At 35.8% G+C, this 21,491-nt stretch overlaps 1 protein-coding gene across 1 annotated transcript; it reads left to right on the forward strand.

The window, feature by feature from the left end:
* The first annotated feature begins 9,238 nt into the window (after nt 1-9,238).
* On the forward strand, nt 9,239-21,474 carry LOC143572753 (uncharacterized). Its single transcript, XM_077057821.1, has 24 exons — nt 9,239-9,486; nt 13,392-13,515; nt 13,618-13,626; nt 13,694-13,709; nt 14,432-14,499; nt 14,639-14,716; nt 14,822-14,953; nt 15,036-15,086; nt 15,200-15,343; nt 15,437-15,559; nt 16,309-16,383; nt 16,473-16,562; nt 16,648-16,749; nt 16,859-16,942; nt 17,127-17,225; nt 17,318-17,518; nt 17,598-17,673; nt 18,171-18,272; nt 18,350-18,611; nt 19,569-19,655; nt 19,726-19,950; nt 20,061-20,139; nt 20,885-20,948; nt 21,054-21,474. Exons 1-24 carry the CDS (start codon nt 9,239-9,241, stop codon nt 21,167-21,169), a joined length of 2,655 nt encoding a protein of 884 aa, XP_076913936.1. The 3' UTR covers nt 21,170-21,474.
* The last annotated feature ends 17 nt before the right edge of the window (nt 21,475-21,491 follow it).

Below are 21,491 nucleotides of genomic sequence, written 5' to 3' on the forward strand. Positions count from 1 at the left end.
ACACTACTAATGGTGCTAATGCAACTGCTACTGTAAGAGACAGATTGAGGAAAGTGGATGACAGGGCCTTAGCAATGATAAAGCTAGGACTGTCATGGGAAATATTGACCAAGGTTGCACATCACACCACAACTAAGGCTATGTATGATGCAATCCTTGAAATGTTTGAAGGAAACACTGAGTTAAAGAACATAAAGAAGCAAAGGTTGAAGCAACAGTTGGAAAGATTCAAGTATTAGGAAGGAGAGAGATTGAAGTCAATCCTGGAAAGATTCTTAGCAATTGTGAATGAGCTAAGAACCACTGACTATGTCATGACTGATTTTGACTTGAATACCAAGCTGCTCAACTCAATGCCTAAGGAATGGTACACTACCTGCAAATTCATCCTTCAAAAGCCCAATTTCAATGATTTGAAAGTGGATTATATAGTGTGATTCCTTCAGGATGCTGAAATTGAAATGATTGAAAATGAAATAATCAAAGAAGAGAAGCCATGTTTCCAGGTCACTAATGCTCTCATTGCACCAATGGGCAACTTGTCAACCAAGAACCAACATCAGATACCCATCATAGAAGAACCAGTTGTGCATGGTGTTGATACACCCAAATCTTTTGTTGGTGGTAGCACAAGTCACCATGGTAACCAGCAAAGGTTCAATGTCCAACTAACTGATGACATTGATTCTACCTCAATGGCAAGTGGACATGTACCTTATACTGGTGGTGGAAGTGGCCAAGGAAATGAAACACAGGCTTTACTCTCCATGTTTACAGAATCATACAATGCATTTGTTGCAAAGAATCTGATTCATACCAGTGTCATCCAGGATGACCTTGAACAGATAGATGCTGATGATTTGGAGAATATAGACTTGAAATGGCAAGCAGCCATGTTGACTCTTAGAAGCAAAAGGTTGTATAACAGGACTGGTAAATCACTTCTATCAGGGCCTAATGAAAGAATTGGTTTTGATAAGTCAAAAGCCATCTGCTATAACGGCCAACAGCCTGGTCACTTTGCCAGAGAATGCAACATGCCAAGAAACTTTCAGATGAACCAATACCATAACCAGCCAAGAAATCAGCAGCATCAATATCAACAGAATCAGCAGAGAAACAACAATCCCAATAACATCAATAACTATAATCACAACTTCAACAACTTTCAGCCTCAAATGAACAATCAACATCAAGTTATGCCACAGAATCAAAACTTTCAAAGAAACAACAATCAAAACCTTCAAATTGTTCCAAACAATTCAGTCCCAACCAACCAAAACTAACCCAGAAATCAAGGAAATGTAGCTGTAACTTCACAGCATGAGGATAATTTTGATTGGAGCAATCATGAAGAAGATATTGCTGATGACATAAAGAGGGCAAATGTAGCATTCATGGCTTTGATTGAGAAAGAAGCTAGATCATCATCTCAGGAACAGTCCACTCCACTGAATGACATATGGTACATGGATAGTGGATGTTCTAGGCACATGACTTGTGACAAGAGGTCACTTGTGAATTATGAAGAAAAGTTTGAAGGTCCTGTGGCATTTGGAAGTGATGAGAATGGTGGAAAGATTGTTGGAAAAGGAATATTAACCAATGGAAAGGTTTCATTTGACAATGTGTTTCATGTTGAAGGACTCCAGTCTAATCTGCTTAGCATATCACAAATGTGTGATAAGGGTTACAAAGTTGGTTTTAATGACTCACGTTGTTTCATCTTAAAACCTGAATTTGTAATCCCACCTGAAATGATTATGATGATGGCCCCAAGAAATGGCAACCTTTATGAGCTTAATATGAAAGAAGCTGTTTCAAGGGGTGGCACATGTTTTGTTTCCAAAGCCACTGAAAATAAAGCAAAATTGTGGCATAGAAAATTGTGTCATGTGAATCTGAAGAACATGAACAGACTTGTTAAGGGTGAGCATGTCATTGGCTTACCTACAAGAGTGTTCAAATTGGATGATCATTGCAGTTCATGCCAGAAAGGCAAGCAGCACAAATCCTCTCATAAGATAAAGATCATCAACTCAATTGATCATGTACTTGAATTGCTTCACATGGATTTGTTTGGTAAGTGTGCCAAGTATAGGGAAGAAAAGATATTGTCTTGTGATCATTGATGATTATTCAAGATATACTTGGGTTTATTTCCTGAGTACAAAGGATGAGACTGCAGAGTTGATTAAGGGCTGTGTGACAATGATTGAGAACAAACTGAATAAGAAAGTTAAAATGATGAGAAGTGATAATGGCACTGAGTTCAAGAATGGAGTCATGGAAGAATTTTGTACACAAAAAGGAATATTTCAACAATTCTCAGCTCCTAGAACTCCTAAACAAAATGGTGTTGCAGAAAGAAGAAATAGAACACTTATTGAAGCTGCAAGAACCATGTTAGCAGATGCAAATCTACCAGTTACATTTTGAGCTGAAGCCATTAATACTGCCTACTATGTTCAGAATAGGGTACTTGTTAACAAAAGGTATAACAAGACACCATATGAAATTTTCAACAATAGAAGCCTTATATCAAGTTTTTCAAGCCCTTTGGATGCAAATGTTTTCTTCTAAACACCAGGGATTACTTGAACAAGTTTCAAACTAAATCCTTGGATTGCTTCTTTGTTGGATATTCAACATACTCAAAAGCCTACAGAGTATATGTGAATGACCATTTGAGTGTTATTGAATCATCTGACATCATCTTTAATGAGAATCAGTTCAATACAGTTGATGGTGCAGCATGGCTGTTTGATCATGAAAAGTTGATAAGGTCTTTCAAGATTTATCCTGAAGACTTTGGTGATTTGTTTTACAAGACCAGTGTGATTGAAAAGAAAAGTGGAAAGACATTGGACTTGGAGAAGTTATGGAAGAAGGTTGCTAATAAAGAAAAAGAATATACATTTGTTAAGGGTACCTCAAGTGACACAGTTCACAAAGTTCAAGATAGTGTGAACAATCACTGTCCAGAACAAGATCATACAGATGTCAATCTAGACAATCAAGAAGTGAATAATGATCAAGTTCAGAATGAGGAGAACCCAAGCAACCAAACCATGAAGATGTATCAACAGCAAGATTTCAACATTTGTTTGAAAGCATGAATATAGGAAACAATGGTGCATCTACCTCAAGACAGTACAATGAAGAAGCACCAGAGTTTCATGATGCTGAAACAGAATTAATCATTGAAGAACCAGATCTTAATGAATCAAATCTTGACACAAATATGTCTGTTGATATGATAGTTCAGACCCCTTATGTTGAAATGAATCATCCCTATGAAAACATTATTGGAGATATAAATGAAAGAGTTACTAGAAGCCACTCTGAAATTGCAAACATCTATTTATACTATTGTTTCCTATCCCAAATAGAACCAAATAACATTGTTCAAGCTCTCAAGGACAACAGTTGGGTGGAAGCAATGCAGGAGGAATTGGCACAGTTCAGAGATCTACATGTTTGGGATCTAGTTGATAGGCCAAGAAGCAGGTCAGCAATTGGCACAAAATGGGTTTTCAGAAACAAAAGGGATGAGAAAGGTTTGGTGATTAAGAATAAAGCTAGACTAGTGGCACTGGGATGCCTTCAAGAAGAAGGAATAGACTTTAAGGAAGTCTGTGCACCAGTTGCAAGACTTGAGGCTATCAGGATTTTTCTTGCATATGCTGCCTCAAAGAACATTAAGGTGTTCCAGCTTGATGTAAAGTCTGCATTCCTAAATGGAAAGATTGATGAAGAGGTGTATGTTACTCAACCTCCAGGTTTTGAGGATCCAATGTATCCAAACAGGGTGTATAAGCTAAATAAAGCCCTTTATGGATTGCATCAGGCTCCTAGAGCATGGTATGATGAGCTGTCAAATCATCTTCTTGAAAATGGTTTCCAAAGGGGAGCCATTGACAAGACTCTCATCTACAAAAGAAAAGGATCAGATTTGCTGCTATTACAAGTCTATGTGGATGATATCATCTTTGGTTCAACAAATGAACAAATGTGTATGGAGTTTGAAGGGGTGATGAAATCCAAATATAGCATGAGCTCTATGGGAGAAATGAACTTATTTTTGAGTCTACAAGTTCAACAGAAGGCTGATGGGATCTTCATTTACCAAACTAAATATGTGCAGGACATTTTGATTAAGTTCAAATGTCAAGAGTACAAAACAGCTTCAACTCCAATGGACACCAAAGAAAAGATGATAGCTGATGAAAAGGGGGAGCCTGTGGATGAACATGAATATAGAGCCAAGATTGAATCCCTGATGTACCTAACTGCTACAAGACCTGATCAAAATTCACCCACAACTGCCACTGAAAATGGCCTCTCATCACTTTTGCCGCAACTTCGCCTTCATCCCACCCAACGCTAACCCGTCGATACCTACCCAGATGTGAAAGCATCCATCACCCCATCAAAATTGCAATTTCATGTTTATGGCTGATTTCAATGGTGTGTTAGATCGAGACCTTCAATATCACAACAAGCTAATGAGATCTGCGAGGAAGCAAATCTCATCGAGGAATTCTATACTACCAATATTCCCGAAGGAGAAATGCTTGCATACGTTGCAAACCTGCATCTCTATCCAAGGAAGAATGCTTATCTCTACCCAGCTGTATCCGCACCAACGGGATATCCTAACCCGCCAAAGTCAGTGATGGATGAGCTGAGAAATGAGAAAGTGGACAAAAAGAGAATAAGAAAAAAGATAGTTAAGAAATGTGACAAGATGAAAAATCTTGTTAAAAAGTGGATTAAGGATTAGGAATCATTGTTATGTATAGTTGTTGACTGTTATGTTCTCTTTTGTAAAATAAATAATGTATTATAAAGAAAGTTTGTCTTTTCCTGAAACTTGTCTTATCCATGTAACAGCATGTCAGGACCAGATAAAGTTAAAAGTAACCTCGATGTACAAGTAAACAACAATAAAGAAAAGACTATTGCAGAGAACATTCAAGCGATACCGAAGGATTAGGTACTCGGTATTCGCAATCTAATAAAAGAAGCTGTAACTCCACTCTATGAATCAATGAAAAATAATCCAAGTCAAACTACTTCACAATCTAATAAAAGGGGGAGTCGAAGCAAAAGTGAAACTACCAATTCAAAGAAGGAATCTAAAACGGAAACGGAAAAGAAAGAGAGTAAGAAAAAGGAAAGTGAGAAAAAGAAAGAGGCAAGTGATGAAAGTTCGACTGCTGAAAATAACCTCCGTGATAAAACCAAGAAATTAAAAATGCACGAGGGTTGTGATTTTAAAGTATTCAGGGTTTATAACCCCAAAGAGTTCCATGGAGATAAGGGAGCGATAGTTACCCTCCGATGGTTGGAGGAAATGGAGTCGATCGTGCTGATTAGTAAGTGCGCGGAGAAAGAGAAAGTTCAATATACCTCTCAGATGTTTAAAGGGGAGGCACTCGAGTGGTGGAATACCCTAATCGGAATCAAGGGTAGAGAGAACCGGTATAATTTGGATTTGGCAACGTTTAAAGCCATGATATTAAAGAAGTTTTGCCTGATTAACGAAATGGATCAAATACAAACGAAACTTTGGAACCATAAGGTTGTGGTAACAAACCTCAAGGAATATAACACCAAGTTCCTTGAATACTGCAGAATTGTCCCTCACTTGGTCACTCCTAAAATCAATAAACTAACACGATATATTTACTGATTACCAATTGAAATCTGTGACTTAGTTCATTCACATATGCCGTCCACGACGGAATCTGCTATGGAGTTGGCCAGATATCTAATGGATGGGATGATTAGAAACCGGTATGAGAAGAAGAGGGATGATGGCAAGACGCCAGTTGGAGGAAAACTTATGAAGGTTGAGAAAAGGAGGGAAGGTGTGTTTGTGTATACTCGCCCTGTTTGTAAGACATGTGGTAGAAGACATTTTGGAAGATGTCAACGACCCCTAAATACCATCATATGTAATTTTTGCAAAAGACCGGGTCATATTGAAGCTGGCTGCAAGAAAAAGGCAGTGGTGTGTTTCGAATGCGGTGAAAAGGGGCATTTAGTACTGAATGTCCAAAAAGAAAGCCGATGACAATAGCGGCTGGTGCAAGTGGTAGCGGTACGAAGACCGATGCCAAGAAAGGAAATGCAAGGGTTTTCATGCTGGATACGCAGAAGACAGCCGACATACCGGACGTGATCACCGGTACGTTTCCTATTAATAATGTTTATGCTAGGGTTTTATTTGACTCAGGTGCAAACCAAAGTTTTATAGATTATAAATTCTGTAGTCTATTAAATGAACCCTTAGATAAACTAGATAAACATTATGAAGTCAAAACTGCTGATGGAAATGTGAGTAGAATAACTGAAGCTTTAAATAATGCTACAATTTTGTTAGCCGATCACATCATACCTATACGACGGTTACCTATGACGTTAGCAGGTTTTGATTTAGTTCTAGGTATGGGCTGATTATCCTCTAATCAAGCCCTTATCTTATGTAATGATAGAGCCATTGACATTCAAACGTCTAACAATAAAACCATTCGTGTCACTGGAGATAAAGAAGCAGGAAAGGTAGGAATAATTTCTAAGATAAAAGCAAGTAGTTGCTTAGGTAAAGGATGCCTTGCATTCATGGCCAATGTAACAAAAGAACCCGAACCCAAGAAGATGGAAGAAGTGCCAATCGTATCCGAATTTCAGGATATGTTTCCTGACGAGTTACCAGGAGCAACACCAGATAGAGAAGTAGAGTTTAGAATTGACCTCATGCCAGGAATTTCACCAATAGCTAAATCTCCTTATCGTCTAGCACCTACGGAAATGAAGGAATTAAAGAAACAGTTAGATGAGCTATTAGAAAAAGGATTCATACGACCGAGTTCGTCACCGTGGGGAGCTCCAATTTTGTTTGTAAAGAAGAAAGACGAATTGATGAGAATGTGTATAGACTATAGAGAACTTAATAAGGTTACAATCAAGAACAACTATCCACTTCCAAGAATCGACGATTTATTTGATCAGCTCTAATGAGTAAATTGTTTTTCAAATATTGATCTTAGATCGGGATACCATCAATTGAAAGTACAAGAAGAAGATATACACAAAACAACATTCAGAACCCGATACGGACCTTATGAGTTCACAGTTATGCCTTTCGGACTTACTAATGCTCCGGCAGCTTTCATGGACATGGTGAATCGAATTTACAAGCCATATATCGACAAGTTTGTTATCGTCTTCATTGATGACATTCTTTTTTACTCAAAATCCAAAGACAATCATCAAGTTCATCTCAAGATCATACTTGAAACCCTAAGGAACAAGAAATTGTACGCCAAATTCTCCAAATGTGAATTTTGGTTATCCGAAGTTCAATTTCTTGGTCATGTTATAAACAAAAAGGGTATTCAAGTAGACCCAGCAAAGATAGAAGCTATAACCAAATGGGAGAAACCGAAAACACCGACTCAAGTCCGAAGTTTTCTAGGCTTAGCCGGATACTACCGAAGATTCATTCAAAACTTCTCCCGAATAGCCGTTCCATTAACTTCACTCACAAGAAAGACAATTAAGTTTGAATGGGGACCGAAGCAAGAAGAAGCATTCGAAACACTCAAACAAAAGTTAACCAATGCACCTATCCTGGCCCTGCCAAAAGGACTAGAGAACTTTACGATTTACTGTGATGCTTCTCACACGGGAATGGGATGTGTTTTAATGCAAGGAAAGAAAGTAATTGCTTATGCTTCGAGACAATTAAAGGTTCATGAAAAGAATTACACCACACACGACCTTGAATTAGGCGCTATAATTTTCGCGTTGAAGTTATGGCGACATTACTTGTATTGTGTAAAGATCATCGTATACACTGATCACAAAAGTTTAAATCATATATTTGATCAAAAAGAATTAAACATGAGGCAAAGGCGTTGGATGAAAATTCTTAATGACTACGACTGTGAAATTATATACCATGAAGGAAAGGTGAATGTTGTGGCTGACGCCTTAAGTAGGAAGGAACATGAGAAACCAAAAAGAGTCTGAGCTCTTAGGTTGGAACTTAAAGTAGATTTAGCCAGTCAGATAAAAGAAGCTCAGAAGTTGGCACTGGAAGAAGGAAACATTAAAGCCGTAAAATAGAACGGTACAATCGATCAACTAGTCAAAGGAAGTGATGAAATACTAAGACTTGGTACAAGGATTTGGGTACCAATGGTAGGAAATCTAAGAGAAAAGATTCTAAAAGAAGCACACAAGTCAAAGTATATGATGCATCCTGGAAGTGACAAGATGTATCACAGATATATCACAATTTAAAGAATGATTATTGGTGGATTAGTATGAAGAAGGATGTTGCTTTATATGTAGCCAAATGCCTGACGTGTTCTAAGGTAAAATCTGAACACCAAAAGCCGTTAGGATTGTTACAACAACCAGAAATCCCGATATGGAAATGGGATATGATAACTATGGATTTCATCATGAAGTTACCTAAGACTTCTCGCTAGAATGATGCAATCTAGGTTATTGTAGATAGACTTACCAAGTCTGCTCATTTCATTCCAATTCAAGAAACGTATAGCATGGATAAGTTAGCACAATTGTACATTGAAAACATAGTATCGTTGCATGGTGTGCCACTATCCATCATTTCCGATAGAGATAGCCGTTTCACTTCAAATTTTTTGTCAAGCTTTCAAAAAGCAATGGGGACTCGATTAAACTTAAGTACTGCATACCATCCCCAAACTGATGGCCAAAGTGAACATACGATTCAGACATTAGAAGATATGCTTCGTACCTGTGTTATCGACTTAGGAGGAAGTTGGGACACTCATCTTTCTTTAATGGAATTATCGTATAACAATAGTTATCATACGAGTATCTAAATGGCACCATTTAAAGCTTTGTATGGAAGAAATTGTAAGACAGTTGTATGTTGGTCTGAAACAGGTGATAGACAGTTATATGGAGCTGAAATTGTTCAAAGAACCACTGATCAAGTTTTACAAATCTATGAACGATTGAAGGCAGCAAGAGATAGACAGAAAAGCTATGCGGATATTCGCCGCAAGCCATTAGAATTCAAAGAAGGCGATAAAGTATTATTGAAAGTCTCGCCTTGGAAAGGTGTAGTAAGATTCGGGAAGAAAGGAAACTGAGTCCACGCTTTGCTGGAACATTCAGGATACTAGATAGAATCGGACCAGTTGATTACCGTCTAGAGTTACCCGACGAAATGAAAGGCATTCACGACATGTTTCACGTATCCAATCTACGCAAGTGTTTAGCTGACGAAACTCTCGCCATTCCATTAAAAGATGTTAAGATCAACGAGAAGCTTAAGTTTGTAGAACAACCAATTCAAATTGAAGATAGCATGGTCAAGTTCCTCAAGCATAAACATCTCAAGCTCGTAAAAGTCAAATGGAATTCAAGACGAGGACCCGAGTATACGTGGGAGCTTGAGTCTGAAATGAAGAAGAAGTATCCCTATCTATTCCAATAAATCTCGAGGACGAGATCATTCAAAAGGTGTATAAGAATTTAGTCAAATATACTAACTTAAGAAAGTATATGGACTAAACTTGTAAATATCTGGAAAAAAAAATCCATCCATTGCGATACGCGATGGGATAGGCGTTAAGCCCATCGCGTACGCGGCGGACTTGCACACAAACCCAGAAATGGGCGCCTTAGCGATAAGCGATGGCCCAACCTAAGGGATCATCGCGTAGCGCGATGACAAGGCTCAGTATCGTGGACACGTGTCCAACCACGTGTCAACACGTGGCACGATATGGCAGGCCACGTGTCACCACCAGATAAGGTGACGTCAAATTGCGGCATCGCGATACGCGACGGGTGTGAGAAAACCCATCGATTATCGCGATGGGGCACCAGAAACGCCTATAAAAGGGGGATACGGGTATGAGGCCTTCTCATCCCAATTTCATCTTCCTTTACACACACTTAGCATAGAAAGGCGTGCCCTATTTCCGTAGTGCGCTGACGTGCCATTTTCTCGAAGTTCGTGCAAGTAACGAAGTCATAATCGAGTAGTAATCATATAAGCAAGTAGATCAAGATCTGCCTTTTTCTTATTATCATTATAAGTATCCGTATAAAGGTAGGAGTTACGTTTAAGTTATTCAATTTATAGCTTAGACAATCAATCGAGGCTATGGCCTTTAACCTTGAAAGTATTTTGTAAACATTCACATTCATAAACGAGTTTTCATAAAACGTTACTTCATAGTAAAGTAATGTTAACCAAAGATATATTTTGACGGGCATGCAGTAAATTGTAAGGATGATATCACTAGTAGTAAGTTTCTTGCCTAACGAAAAGTAATTCGTACAAATCCCAATCAACCGAGGGACCCGTTTACTTACCTGGAGAAACTTGCTAACATGTTATAACCTATTAAACCAAATCATGTTATATCAAACGTCACATAGAAACTAAGTTTTTTCATTCACAATCAAAGATAAAAGATTTCAAGGTTAAGCTTAGCAATCACAGCTTAATCAAAACACCATTCAGGTATTTATACAAACCTATTTATGTATAGGATAAATATCATTCTCAATCATTCACAGTCAAGGTTTTCCAACACCGACGGTACGTGTGAATACGTTAAAGTTTTCAATCATTCAAAACATATTTATACTCGATAAGATGAACGGGTGTTTGTCTTAACAAGTCAGTCAACGTTTACATGAGATTATGTGATCTCTAAAAACGTTATAATACAATATAGAAAATAAAAGCAACTCAGACCGAGTACACATGTGTCTGGATCCATACATAACTGTTCAGCCTAAACAATCTATGGCTAAGTGGTCGCGGGCTAACAGTCATAACTAGTTCTCCTTTCAGGGGCTACCATGGCTCGGGGAACACTTGTGTGTGTGTAGGGTAGTGGTACAAAGCCTAGAAATAGAAATACTTCTGCTGAGTGTACAGAAAACTATAATTGTATTATAATGTCATTCAAATGTTTTAATGAGTCATACGTGTTCACCATCATATAGCTGACGTATTTTTCCAACCCATTGTAGGTAATTAAGCATAAGTAGCATTAGCAAGGATTGGAGTCTTAATGAAGATAGAAGCGCTTACAAGATGGCTCCGTTTTTTATAACTAAAATCCTTGTAATATGAAACATATATTTTGTAAACTAATACTTGGGTATTTACTTCCCAAGTAAATTTTCAATGTAAATTAATTCAACCTAAAGTCTTCCGCTAAAACTAACCTATAACTCTGATATATTTATAAAACCGGTACCAACTTGTGGTCACACGTCTAGGTCCTAAGTCGGGGTATGACACACTCTCTCTAGAAAATACTCTATCTACCTCGATTTTCATGTCGCGACCAGACAATTAATAACCTTGTAATCCACACCATATACCGACGGCACCTCAAAATTCGTATCGACAAATCCCCACGACATGTGAACCTCGTTTTACGTGTCAATCACGTTTGGCACGCTGAACCTCGTAACCCATGCCATGTAACCTGGCATTCTACCTTGAAGTACGTGCACGACCCGGTGACCCGCGAACGTTGCCTCGATTTGCGTGCCAAGAAAGGTAGATCAAGAATCTCCTGACATTCGTGCTAGTGCGGAAGTGCTACCGAAAGTCTAGGTAAATATTAAGTCAAGCAAGGTATGGATTCTGACCAAATTATATTTAAAGGCTTAAACCCTAGTCAGGGGTATAGCCTAGACCTTAATCGAATTAAAAAGTTAATAATAAAATTTCTTTATAATTAAAAAATACAAAATTATATAAACAAATGTTATAACTAAAAATATAACTTTTTCATGGTTAAGAAATATAAGAATTTACATACATGAGGATATAGTTAAATTAATAATTCTTAAAGAGTAAGAAAGATAAGCTTGACCTATAAGAGGTATAATGTTTCTTTATGATTAAGAAACATAAGAGTTTATATACAACGGTTATAGACAAATAACGTTTCTTCTTGAAGAAGAAACATATCATAGACATTTCTTCTTGAAGAAGAAACATAGCACATGATTAGCAAATAAAGAGAAAGATTTCATATCAAAAAAATTTCATTCGAACAAAAGATCAATCAAGGTTTAAGTTATCAAAACCAGACTAAAGGCCTGTAGCCGGATTAAAAGACGATCCGGATATTTATATAAACCTATTTTATTATAGGTCAATCATTCATTCATTCATTCACAAAGGTTTTCAAACGAGATCACCTCATCATTCGGAACAGACAGTCACAGGTGAATATGACCTTTTTCAGTGAAGATAAATGGGTTGTTTATCTTAAACAAAGACAATCAAATAAAGATTTTGGGATTACATGATCCCTATTAAAATACAAGATAGAAAATAAAAGCAAACTCAAACCAAGTACACATGTGTCTGGATCCAAACATAATTAATCTAGTCTATCAATCAAGGCTACGTGGCCGCAGATTAGATATCATAATAAAAGTTCTCCAATGGGCATCAGTTCCAATGGGCGTCAGTTCCCAAAGGGCTTTATTTCCCGGAGAACCGTAACTATGTGTGTATGGCAAGTGGTACAAATTCCATAAATAAGAGACGTTTCTGCTGAGGGTGTTTCAGAAAACTATCTTGTCAGTCAAAGAAAGATTTAAAAAATGTTTTTAGAGTCAACGATTTACCAGCATATCGCTGACGTATCCCCCACCCCCCCCCCCACCCCCAATATTCCAGGAAATAATGTTTAGACCAACTATTTAAAAGCAGCTAACATCTTGGTCCTTATAATGGATGAAGGTTAGCTTTGTCCATTAAATGAATGTAAATGATAAAAATTCCCCTCAGTAATATAAATTCTTGTACACCTCATTTTTTTTAATTAAACTCTAAACCATCTCCATAACTCTTTTCTTATCTTGCAAACCCTCTCCACCAGTCAAAAGCCATCCACCACCACTAAAGGACTATCGTTTCTACCATCGAAGGCCACCACCAAAAACCACTACCGCCGCAACTTCGCCTTAAAAGCATCCGACACCACCCCATCGGTACATACTCTAATGGCTTTGTTTTCTCTTGTCATTAAAAACCCTAATCACTCCTTAGAACCCAAATCAATGACAAACTGCAATTAATATTGGTCAATAGGTAAAAGTCCATGTTATTAAAACCCAAATTTTATAACCTTAAAACGAGAAAAAATTAATAATAACTAATGGGTCGGGTCAAAAATCCACATGAACCAGGTGATTTATATTAAATCCGGGCCAACCAATTTAAAACAATGGGCCATAAACCAGCCCATTTCATAAACACCTCAAAACAACATACACACACTCTTCTTCGTCTTAAGTAAGTACATAGTTAATTTTTTTTTAAATTTAAGGTTTATTGTTGTTCTTCAGCTGCAACAACAATGGCGGGTGGTTCTCGCTCTCAAATTAACAAATCCCATAAAACCCGTTTCGCTTCTAAGTCATCTCGCAATACCCACAAAGTATCCGTCAAAGGTTTGATATTTTTTTTGTAAAGATTTAAGCTTTGTATCTGTTTATATATATGATTTTGAGCTTGAATTGAAGTAATAGTGGGTAAATTATGAATCTTTTTAGTTAAATAAGGTTAGTTATTTGATTGTATTATTGTTAAGAGGTTAGCTAATTTTGGTAGTTAAGAGTTTGTTAATAGGCAATTAGGGTTGCAAGTAAGTACATAGTTAATTTTTTTAAATTGTATAATGGTTAAGCATGAAACCCAAAAAGCCCTGAGATACCCAAACCGAAATGAAACAAAAACCGACTGTTTGATTTTATGTTTTTGTAAAAACCAAACCACTTACCACTTTTGGTTGTTCAGTGTCGCTTCCGAGTGTTATTAAAATTGAAAAAAATGAACCGAACCAAACTTACAAATTTTCATTTTTTTTTTATTTTTGTAAGTAATTTATAATAAATTAATTTAAAGCATGACCCAAATGCATTAGTCTAAAAGTGTAATAATCAATTCATTATTAACTAACAAGAAAATTTTGGCTAAAAGCCCAAAATTCTTTAGTTTTGAATTTTTTATTATCTTTTTTTAGCCCAAAATTTTAAGCACAAATGAAAAACTGTAAAAACCAATACCAATCTGAATCCCAACTAAAAACCGAAAATATAGAAACCAAACGGTTTTCAAAGACTCAAAGAGTGAACCGAACCGACCCATGCACTTCTCTAGTTATTAAGAGCATAAAAGCTTAGTTAAGTTTGGTAGTTGGTTGAGTTTGTTAGTATGTAATTTGGGTTACAAATACATAGTTAGATTTTTGTAGCAAATTGCCTATTTGTAAACTATAATCACGAATTTTATTTTCAATATTCATAGTTTGTATCAGATAAATTATGGATTGTCTTATGTGATTTCAACTGTTTTACTGGAACTTAGATAAAAGCAAGATCAGCAAGCCTGATCGCAATGCGGTTAAGGGAGCTCGACTGCAACGTAACAAAATGGTAAGTTGCATTTTGGACACTTGACATTAGTTACAAACTTATAATATGTAGAAAATTAAATGCAAATTGTTACGTTTTAGTCTAGAAAATGTTTCTTGGTTTTATGTAGAAATTGAACTGTTTGTTTTGAATGATGTAGATGAGAGAGCAAAAGAGAGCTACACTTTTGAAAGAGAAAAGGGCTTCTAGTGGAACAACTAGTGCTCCTCGTGTTATTGTGAGTATTCCTGACGTTGAGTTTACAGTTTACTTTACTGACCAGATGATAGATCACTAATTATAACTTACAAGTTACAAAATCCCAATTTGTTTCATAAATCAGGTTTTGTTTGGGCTATCTGCTTCTACAAATGTAAGCTCATTAGCAGGGGATCTTTTGGCATTACTGTCAAATGAGAATAATGGAATTTCATTACCAGCAGTTGCTTCATCTGAGTATCGGCTAAGAGCAACGGTAGGTTGACTTGTTGACACTAATAACAATATGGAATATATATATTAATATCACATTCTCAAATTTTGTACTATTTTTGTAGGTCCTACAAGCACCACATGGTGATTTGATGGCATGTATGGAGATGGCTAAGGTACTTAAGCTTCATGTTTTTAGAACATTATGTCTATATGTATATGCATACGTTTACATATATTTACTTTTTTGGTTGATTTGAATTGACGTTGTTGTATATTTCTATCAAAGATTGCAGACTTAGTAGTCTTTGTGGCTTCTGCTAGCTGTTCAAGCGAGCACGGTAGTTCCAACAATTACAGTGATGAATTTGGCTCTCAGTGTCTCTCTGTGTTTAGGTCTCCCGGTTTACCAAGTACCGTTGTTTTCCTTCGAGTAAGCATTACACCGAAGTTTTGATTTTAAATGATTACAATGTACACAAGAAGTATATTGTCTTTATTGATGGTTGGATTATTTGTTTATCAGGATTTACCTTCTGATTTGAAAAGAAGAAATGATTTAAAGAAAACATGCATTTCTAGTCTTTCTTCTGAGTTCCCTGAAGATTGCAAGTTTTATCCAGCAGATACTAAAGATGACTTGCACAAGGTATATAATAATATTATTTGGCATTGGCAGTTTTGACTCATTTACTTAAGAGTGTGTGGAGTCTGGTTATGAGTAGTATTAACTAGTTAGTTGAGTAAAAAATAGACCCTAGCTTAAAAAACATGTCAAAAGTCACCAAAGAGTATTTAAGTTCTAATGCGTAGAAAGTCTCAAATCATTATGTTTGTTTTTTTTGTAAACATAGTTGACAGTTGACACTCTGATACAGTATTAAGAAATTTTTGTAAGACAATTGGTGTGATAGGTCTCATGATCTGACGGATAAAGTTAGGGGTGTTCATGGGTCGATTTTTGGCTCAAAACGAACCAAAAACTGTTCAGTTATGGTTTTTTCAGTTTAGGTTTGGTTTCAGGTTATTGGGCTTAAGATCTTTGGGCCAAGAAAAGTTCACCCAAAATAATGAATTTGTGCAATTGTGCCTAAATCTATTTGTTAATTAATAATTAATTGGCTTTTCTACTTTTGGACTAGTTATTGAGTTACATTAATTATTAAATTCTTATAAATACTCAATCTTAAAAATGAAAATCTATAATTCTGTTTGGTTAGATTTTTTGGGTTTAATTACATGCAAAACCGAAACGAAACCATAAAATCAAACAATTGTTTATTGTTTGCGTTTGTTTTTTTCGATTTAATGCACATCTGTAAGTCCAAAGTTTTGGTTTGAACTCGTGCTCGTCTTTGACCACTGTCTGACTCTTGATTTGACATGGTTTCTATGTAGTTCATGTTTCTTTTTAAGGAACAAAGGCTCACAATACCTCATTGGTGTACCCAACGGCCTTATCTAATGGCTCACAAGTTAAGTTGTTATTAATACTCTCAGTTTAGAAGTGCACATATTTGATTATAAGTTATTAATATATGAATGTGTATTTTATACCACGACAGGTGGACAAGGCGGCTGATGAGTCTGGAAAATGTACACTTCGCATCACTGGTTATCTTCGAGCCCGCAATCTTTCAGTAAACCAGCTGGTATGCATTTATTTAAGTATTTAACTATATAACACACTCAGCGGTACAAAGTTTTGGTTAAAGCGTTTAACTTGGTTTTTGTCAGGTTCATGTAGCGGGTGCTGGGGATTTTCAGTTGGGAAAGATTGAACTTCTAAAGGATCTGTGTCCGGATTTTATGGATGCGGATGAAGTAAATGATTTACAAGTACAACTTCTTTTGAAGCTAGTGGATTTATTATGTTTTCTATTAATATTAACGAACTTGCCAACAGTGTTAGGATGTTTACTTATTATTATTATTTGAAATGTTGCAGGTCATCAAAACATTACTCCCAGATCCTATGAAGCAAGAACCTTTACTTGTTGAAAATATACCTGATTCTCTTCAAGGCGAACAGGCAACTTCTACAGAGGATTCTTTTTTTTTTTTTTTGTACTTTTTACTATGGTTATTTATAAAGTGCAGAATTTTTAATGCGTTCTATATAAATTATTCAAAATAATTTATACTATTTTCTTGAACAATTAGAATTTCTCAGACACTACATAATATGTTTTTTGTTTAAATCTTTATGTATATAGACATGGCCAACAGAGGCGGAGATGGAAGAAGCTGACAGATTACATAAAGAAAAGAAGCAGAAAAAACGGTCTATTCCACGCGGTACTTCTGAATACCAGGTGTGTAGTTTTTTTTACCGGTGTCCACATATTGTTCATTTGATGGTTTCATGATTTATATAATGTAATTTTATTTTGATAATATATTGCAGGCTGCTTGGATTGTGGATGAATCTGATGTGTCTGACTCAGAAAGTGATGATGATGGTTCAGAAAATGGCATGGTGGTTGATGGAGAACATGAGTCGACTGGTCAAAGTGACGGTGGGAAGTTTGACCGTGAGTTTGACGAGGCGTCACTCAACCTTAGGGATGATTCTGATGATGAAACTGATGCTGATAATATGATGATGGTATCTTAGCAAACCTTTTATGTTTTATGTGGTTTATATTTTTATATGATAAGTTATAATATCTTTGTTTGGCATGCAGGATAATGATAATTTGACTAAGGAGCAGATAGAAGAAGATATTCGAAAAATAAAGGAGGCGCATGCTGAAGATGAGGGTATGGACTTGATTTGTAAACGAACTGAAGGAATACGAACGGCGCATGTTTGTGTTTATTCATTTAATTTTAACCAAACAAACGATCGGGCATGAGCAATTAAAAGATTGAAGTTTCTTGTTCGTGTTCGTTCGTTACAAAAAAGAGTGTGTTTGTTTATGTTTATTTGTTGATAGTGTAAACTAACGGTTCACAAACGTAAATGAATGAGCATAGATGAACTAACATAGCAGACTCAACGAAAGAGATTCGTGTTCTTGTAAACTTGTTCAGTCGTGAACTAAATAAACAAACTTCAAATATGCCACTGATCGTTCAGTTTGTTTACAGGCCTGTGGCCACTACGGGCTTCTTTGTCCACTTTTTTCAACATCTTTGTTTATCACGTTTGACTGATTACTCGGGCATAAAAGATATTTTAATCGTAGCCATTTGTAGATAAATGCATAAATTTGCCAAATATATTTTTGTTTGATTTATTGAATTTTTTGTTTCAGAGTTCCCTGATGAAGTGGATGTTCAAGTAGACATTCCTGCTAGGAAACGTTTTGCCAAATACCAAGGCTTAAAGTCGTTTAGGACATCTTCGTGGGACCCGAAAGTAAGCTCTATATAATAAGAAACTATGATTCTCATAGTTTTTCGATTTTTTATATCCTTATATTCATGTTCATTTAAGAATCTTTACCTCAAGAATATGCAAGAATCTTTGCATTTGATAACTTTACTAGAACACAAAAGCACGTGTTATCTAAAGCTCGGGACATGGAACACGGAAGTTCAGATGAATGTGTACTTGCAAATTCTTATGTGGCACTCTACATTAATGAAGTCCCGGTTCATATTGCTTCAAAACTATGCGTTTTGGCAAAGACGATGCCGGTTATTGCATGTGGTCTTTTGCAACATGAATCAAAGATTTCTGTTCTTCACTTTAGGTATCTTATTATATATGCATTTTCTGTTTCTGTATCTTTTCTATGTTATGTATATAACATAGAGCTCAGAACTCGAGCTCTTTGTAAGATTAAACGAGCCGAGCTTGAGCTGAGTTGAGCTCTAGTCGGCTCAAAAGCCTAAACAACCTTATTATTTATATAATTTTCATTTTAAAAATTAAAATATTTTACATATAGCTCGAAACAAACCGAGCTTAAGTTGAGCCTATTATTCATATAATTTTGTTTTCATGTAGTTAACATAGAGGTCGAAGCAAGCCGAGCTCAAGGTCAAGCTTGGGCTTGATTTGGCTTGTTTACGCCGGTAATTATGTGTCAAAATGGGCAGGTTAGGTAATAGGTTAGAGTAGGTGAAAAAGTTAGTTTAAAATCATTGTTTTTGTGCTTAATACATAGTTAGCGTATAGGATATGGTTAAAAAGAACTTACATACTTTTTTGTGATGATTTTGCTTTTGAAAAACATGATTTTAGGCTTGTAAACGAACCAAACGAACTCGAACGGAGCATGTTTGTTTGTTTAACTTTAAACGGTCAAACACAAAACAGTTAAACGAACAGGTTTCTTGTTCGTGTTTGTTTGTTCTAAAATGAACATGTTTGTGTTTGTTTGCCTATAGTATAAATGAACGAACATAACTGGACATAGATGAATTTAATATAAATGAGCTAAAACTAGGTAAATAGTAATGTGAAAAGATGTTGGGCCTAAAAGGTTATAAAACTAGACTATATAGTAACGCGCCAAATAGATTTGAATGTATACATTAATAAAACGTAAATGATCATAGTAAAATGAACATAAACAAATTTAAATGAATGAACAATTCATGAACATAAATGAAGTTATTGTCGAACTGTTCATGAACGTTTTACCGAATGTTTGGTTTGTTTACAGGCTACATGATTCATGAGATTTTATGTTATGTTTTGACAGGTTAAAGAAACACGAGACATACACTGAGCCAATAAAAGCCAAAGAAGAATTGATATTTCACGTTGGCTTCCGACAGTTTATCACAAGGTTTGAGTTATCTACATTATAATTTTTTGTTTTGTATATACTATTATTCACTTTTTGGAAAAACTTGCAGACCTACTTTCGATAATTTCAATTCAGACAAACACAAGATGGAAAGATTTCTACACGCAGGGCGGTTTTCAATAGCATCAGTATACGCACCAATTTCATTTCCTCCTCTTCCTTTAATTGTTTTAAAGAATCGAGGTGATTCTGTTGCACCCACACTGGCTGCTGTTGGCTCGTTAAAAAGTATTGATGCTGATAAGATTATTTTGAAAAAGATCATTTTAACTGGGTAAGAATCGGTTTTTGTTTTCATTAACATTTTATATACTTATTTTGGTTCTTTAGCATCCGAGATAAGAGATTTGACTTTCATCTTTTGTTTATTCTTTTTTATTTTAGTTATCCTCAACGTGTTTCAAAATCGAAAGCTGCAGTTAGATATATGTTTCATAATCCAGAGGACATGAAGTGGTTCAAGGTATGTGTTTCTTTCTTTTGTGGTTAATACTAGGGATGAAAACAAGTCGAACGGAAAGCTCAAACTTGAGCTCGGTTCACTTATTATTATTCAGTTATATACTATAGTTATTTTTACATGTATATTTATAATTTCATTTTTTATGTATCAACACAATATACATTTTTTTGTTATTTTTTATCTTAATTATACATATAATGATACTTGTGATTATATGTTACTTTATATATTTATATGTAATCAAATTATGATTTATGTTTTTTTATATATAAAGAATAGGTTATTGAGCTAAATATAGTATTAGGCTCGAGCTTGTTTAAGCTTTGTCGATCTTGAGCTGCTTATGAGTGGCTCGGCGCATTTACACCCTAGTTACATCTGTTCATACGGTTTGTTATTAGGGATGTAAACGAGCTGAGCCGAGAACGAGTTTGCCTAAGCATGGGCTCGGATTGCTTTGATCTCTATTTCTAAACCTCAAGCTTGACTCGTTTTTGTTTATTAGTTACTTGGTTATTACTGTTCTAATTTTTAAAATATATACTTAACAAATGATATACAACTAATAGGCTCATTGAAGCTCATAAGGCTTGGGATCCTGGTTAAGTTCTATATGTCTTGCTTGGGCTTGAGTTTGTTTATATTAAAAAGAGGCGAGCCTACTGCGAATATCTCACGAGCAACTCGGCTCGATTTGTTTACACCTCTATCTATTACTCTTGTTGACTTGTTTGTTATAATACAGCCCGTGGAAGTTTGGACAAAATTAGGTCGTCGTGGTCGTATCAAAGAGCCCGTTGGTACACATGGTATGGTGCTACTAGCCTTTGTTTTTTTTTTTTCTATTTTTCAAATTCCAAATTAAAAAAAATAATAAATTTCTATATTTATATATTTTGTGTTGTAATTTGTAGGTGCGATGAAGTGCATATTAAACGGTGTTCTCCAGCAGAGCGACACAGTATGCATGAGTTTATTCAAGCGATCATATCCCAAGTGGCTGGAACATTGGTTCCTGTTGTCCGCTTGACCTGTCGTTCCTCATTAGGACATGGTGCTGGAATGAAGCTTTGGTTCAGATTGATTACTTGGCTAATGCCATTGTGATCTTTTCTTCATTATCCACCACCTACCTGCCTGCTTTAAAATTTTGTTTGGTTGGTTGGTGGAGGATGAAAAAGTTTTGGTTGTATATTATTTGTTCTCTTTTAAGGTATTATTATTGTATTTGATTATTATGATATATGATTCTTTTGAGTCAAGTGTTGTAATGTTAAATGGATTGTAACTGAATGGTTATATTGCTATTATTTCTACTTTTTGTCTGGCTTCTTTGTGGGTGGATTTGGATT

The sequence above is a fragment of the Bidens hawaiensis genome, unplaced genomic scaffold (genome assembly GCF_021521415.1).
Source record: "Bidens hawaiensis isolate Kalapana, Puna unplaced genomic scaffold, B.hawaiensis_p1.1 tig00026005_1, whole genome shotgun sequence".
Lineage (NCBI taxonomy): Eukaryota > Viridiplantae > Streptophyta > Magnoliopsida > Asterales > Asteraceae > Bidens > Bidens hawaiensis.

Excerpts from the sequence above, each read along its gene's own strand:
- LOC143572753 (XM_077057821.1), top strand. The coding sequence starts at position 9,239 with ATGAAAGGCATTCACGACATGTTTCACGTATCCAATCTACGCAAGTGT. Across the intron at positions 16,384-16,472 it reads GGCCTTATCTAATGGCTCAC|CAGGTGGACAAGGCGGCTGA; the intron begins AAGTTAAGTTGT and ends TTTATACCACGA. Across the intron at positions 18,273-18,349 it reads GACATCTTCGTGGGACCCGA|AAGAATCTTTACCTCAAGAA; the intron begins AAGTAAGCTCTA and ends TCATGTTCATTT.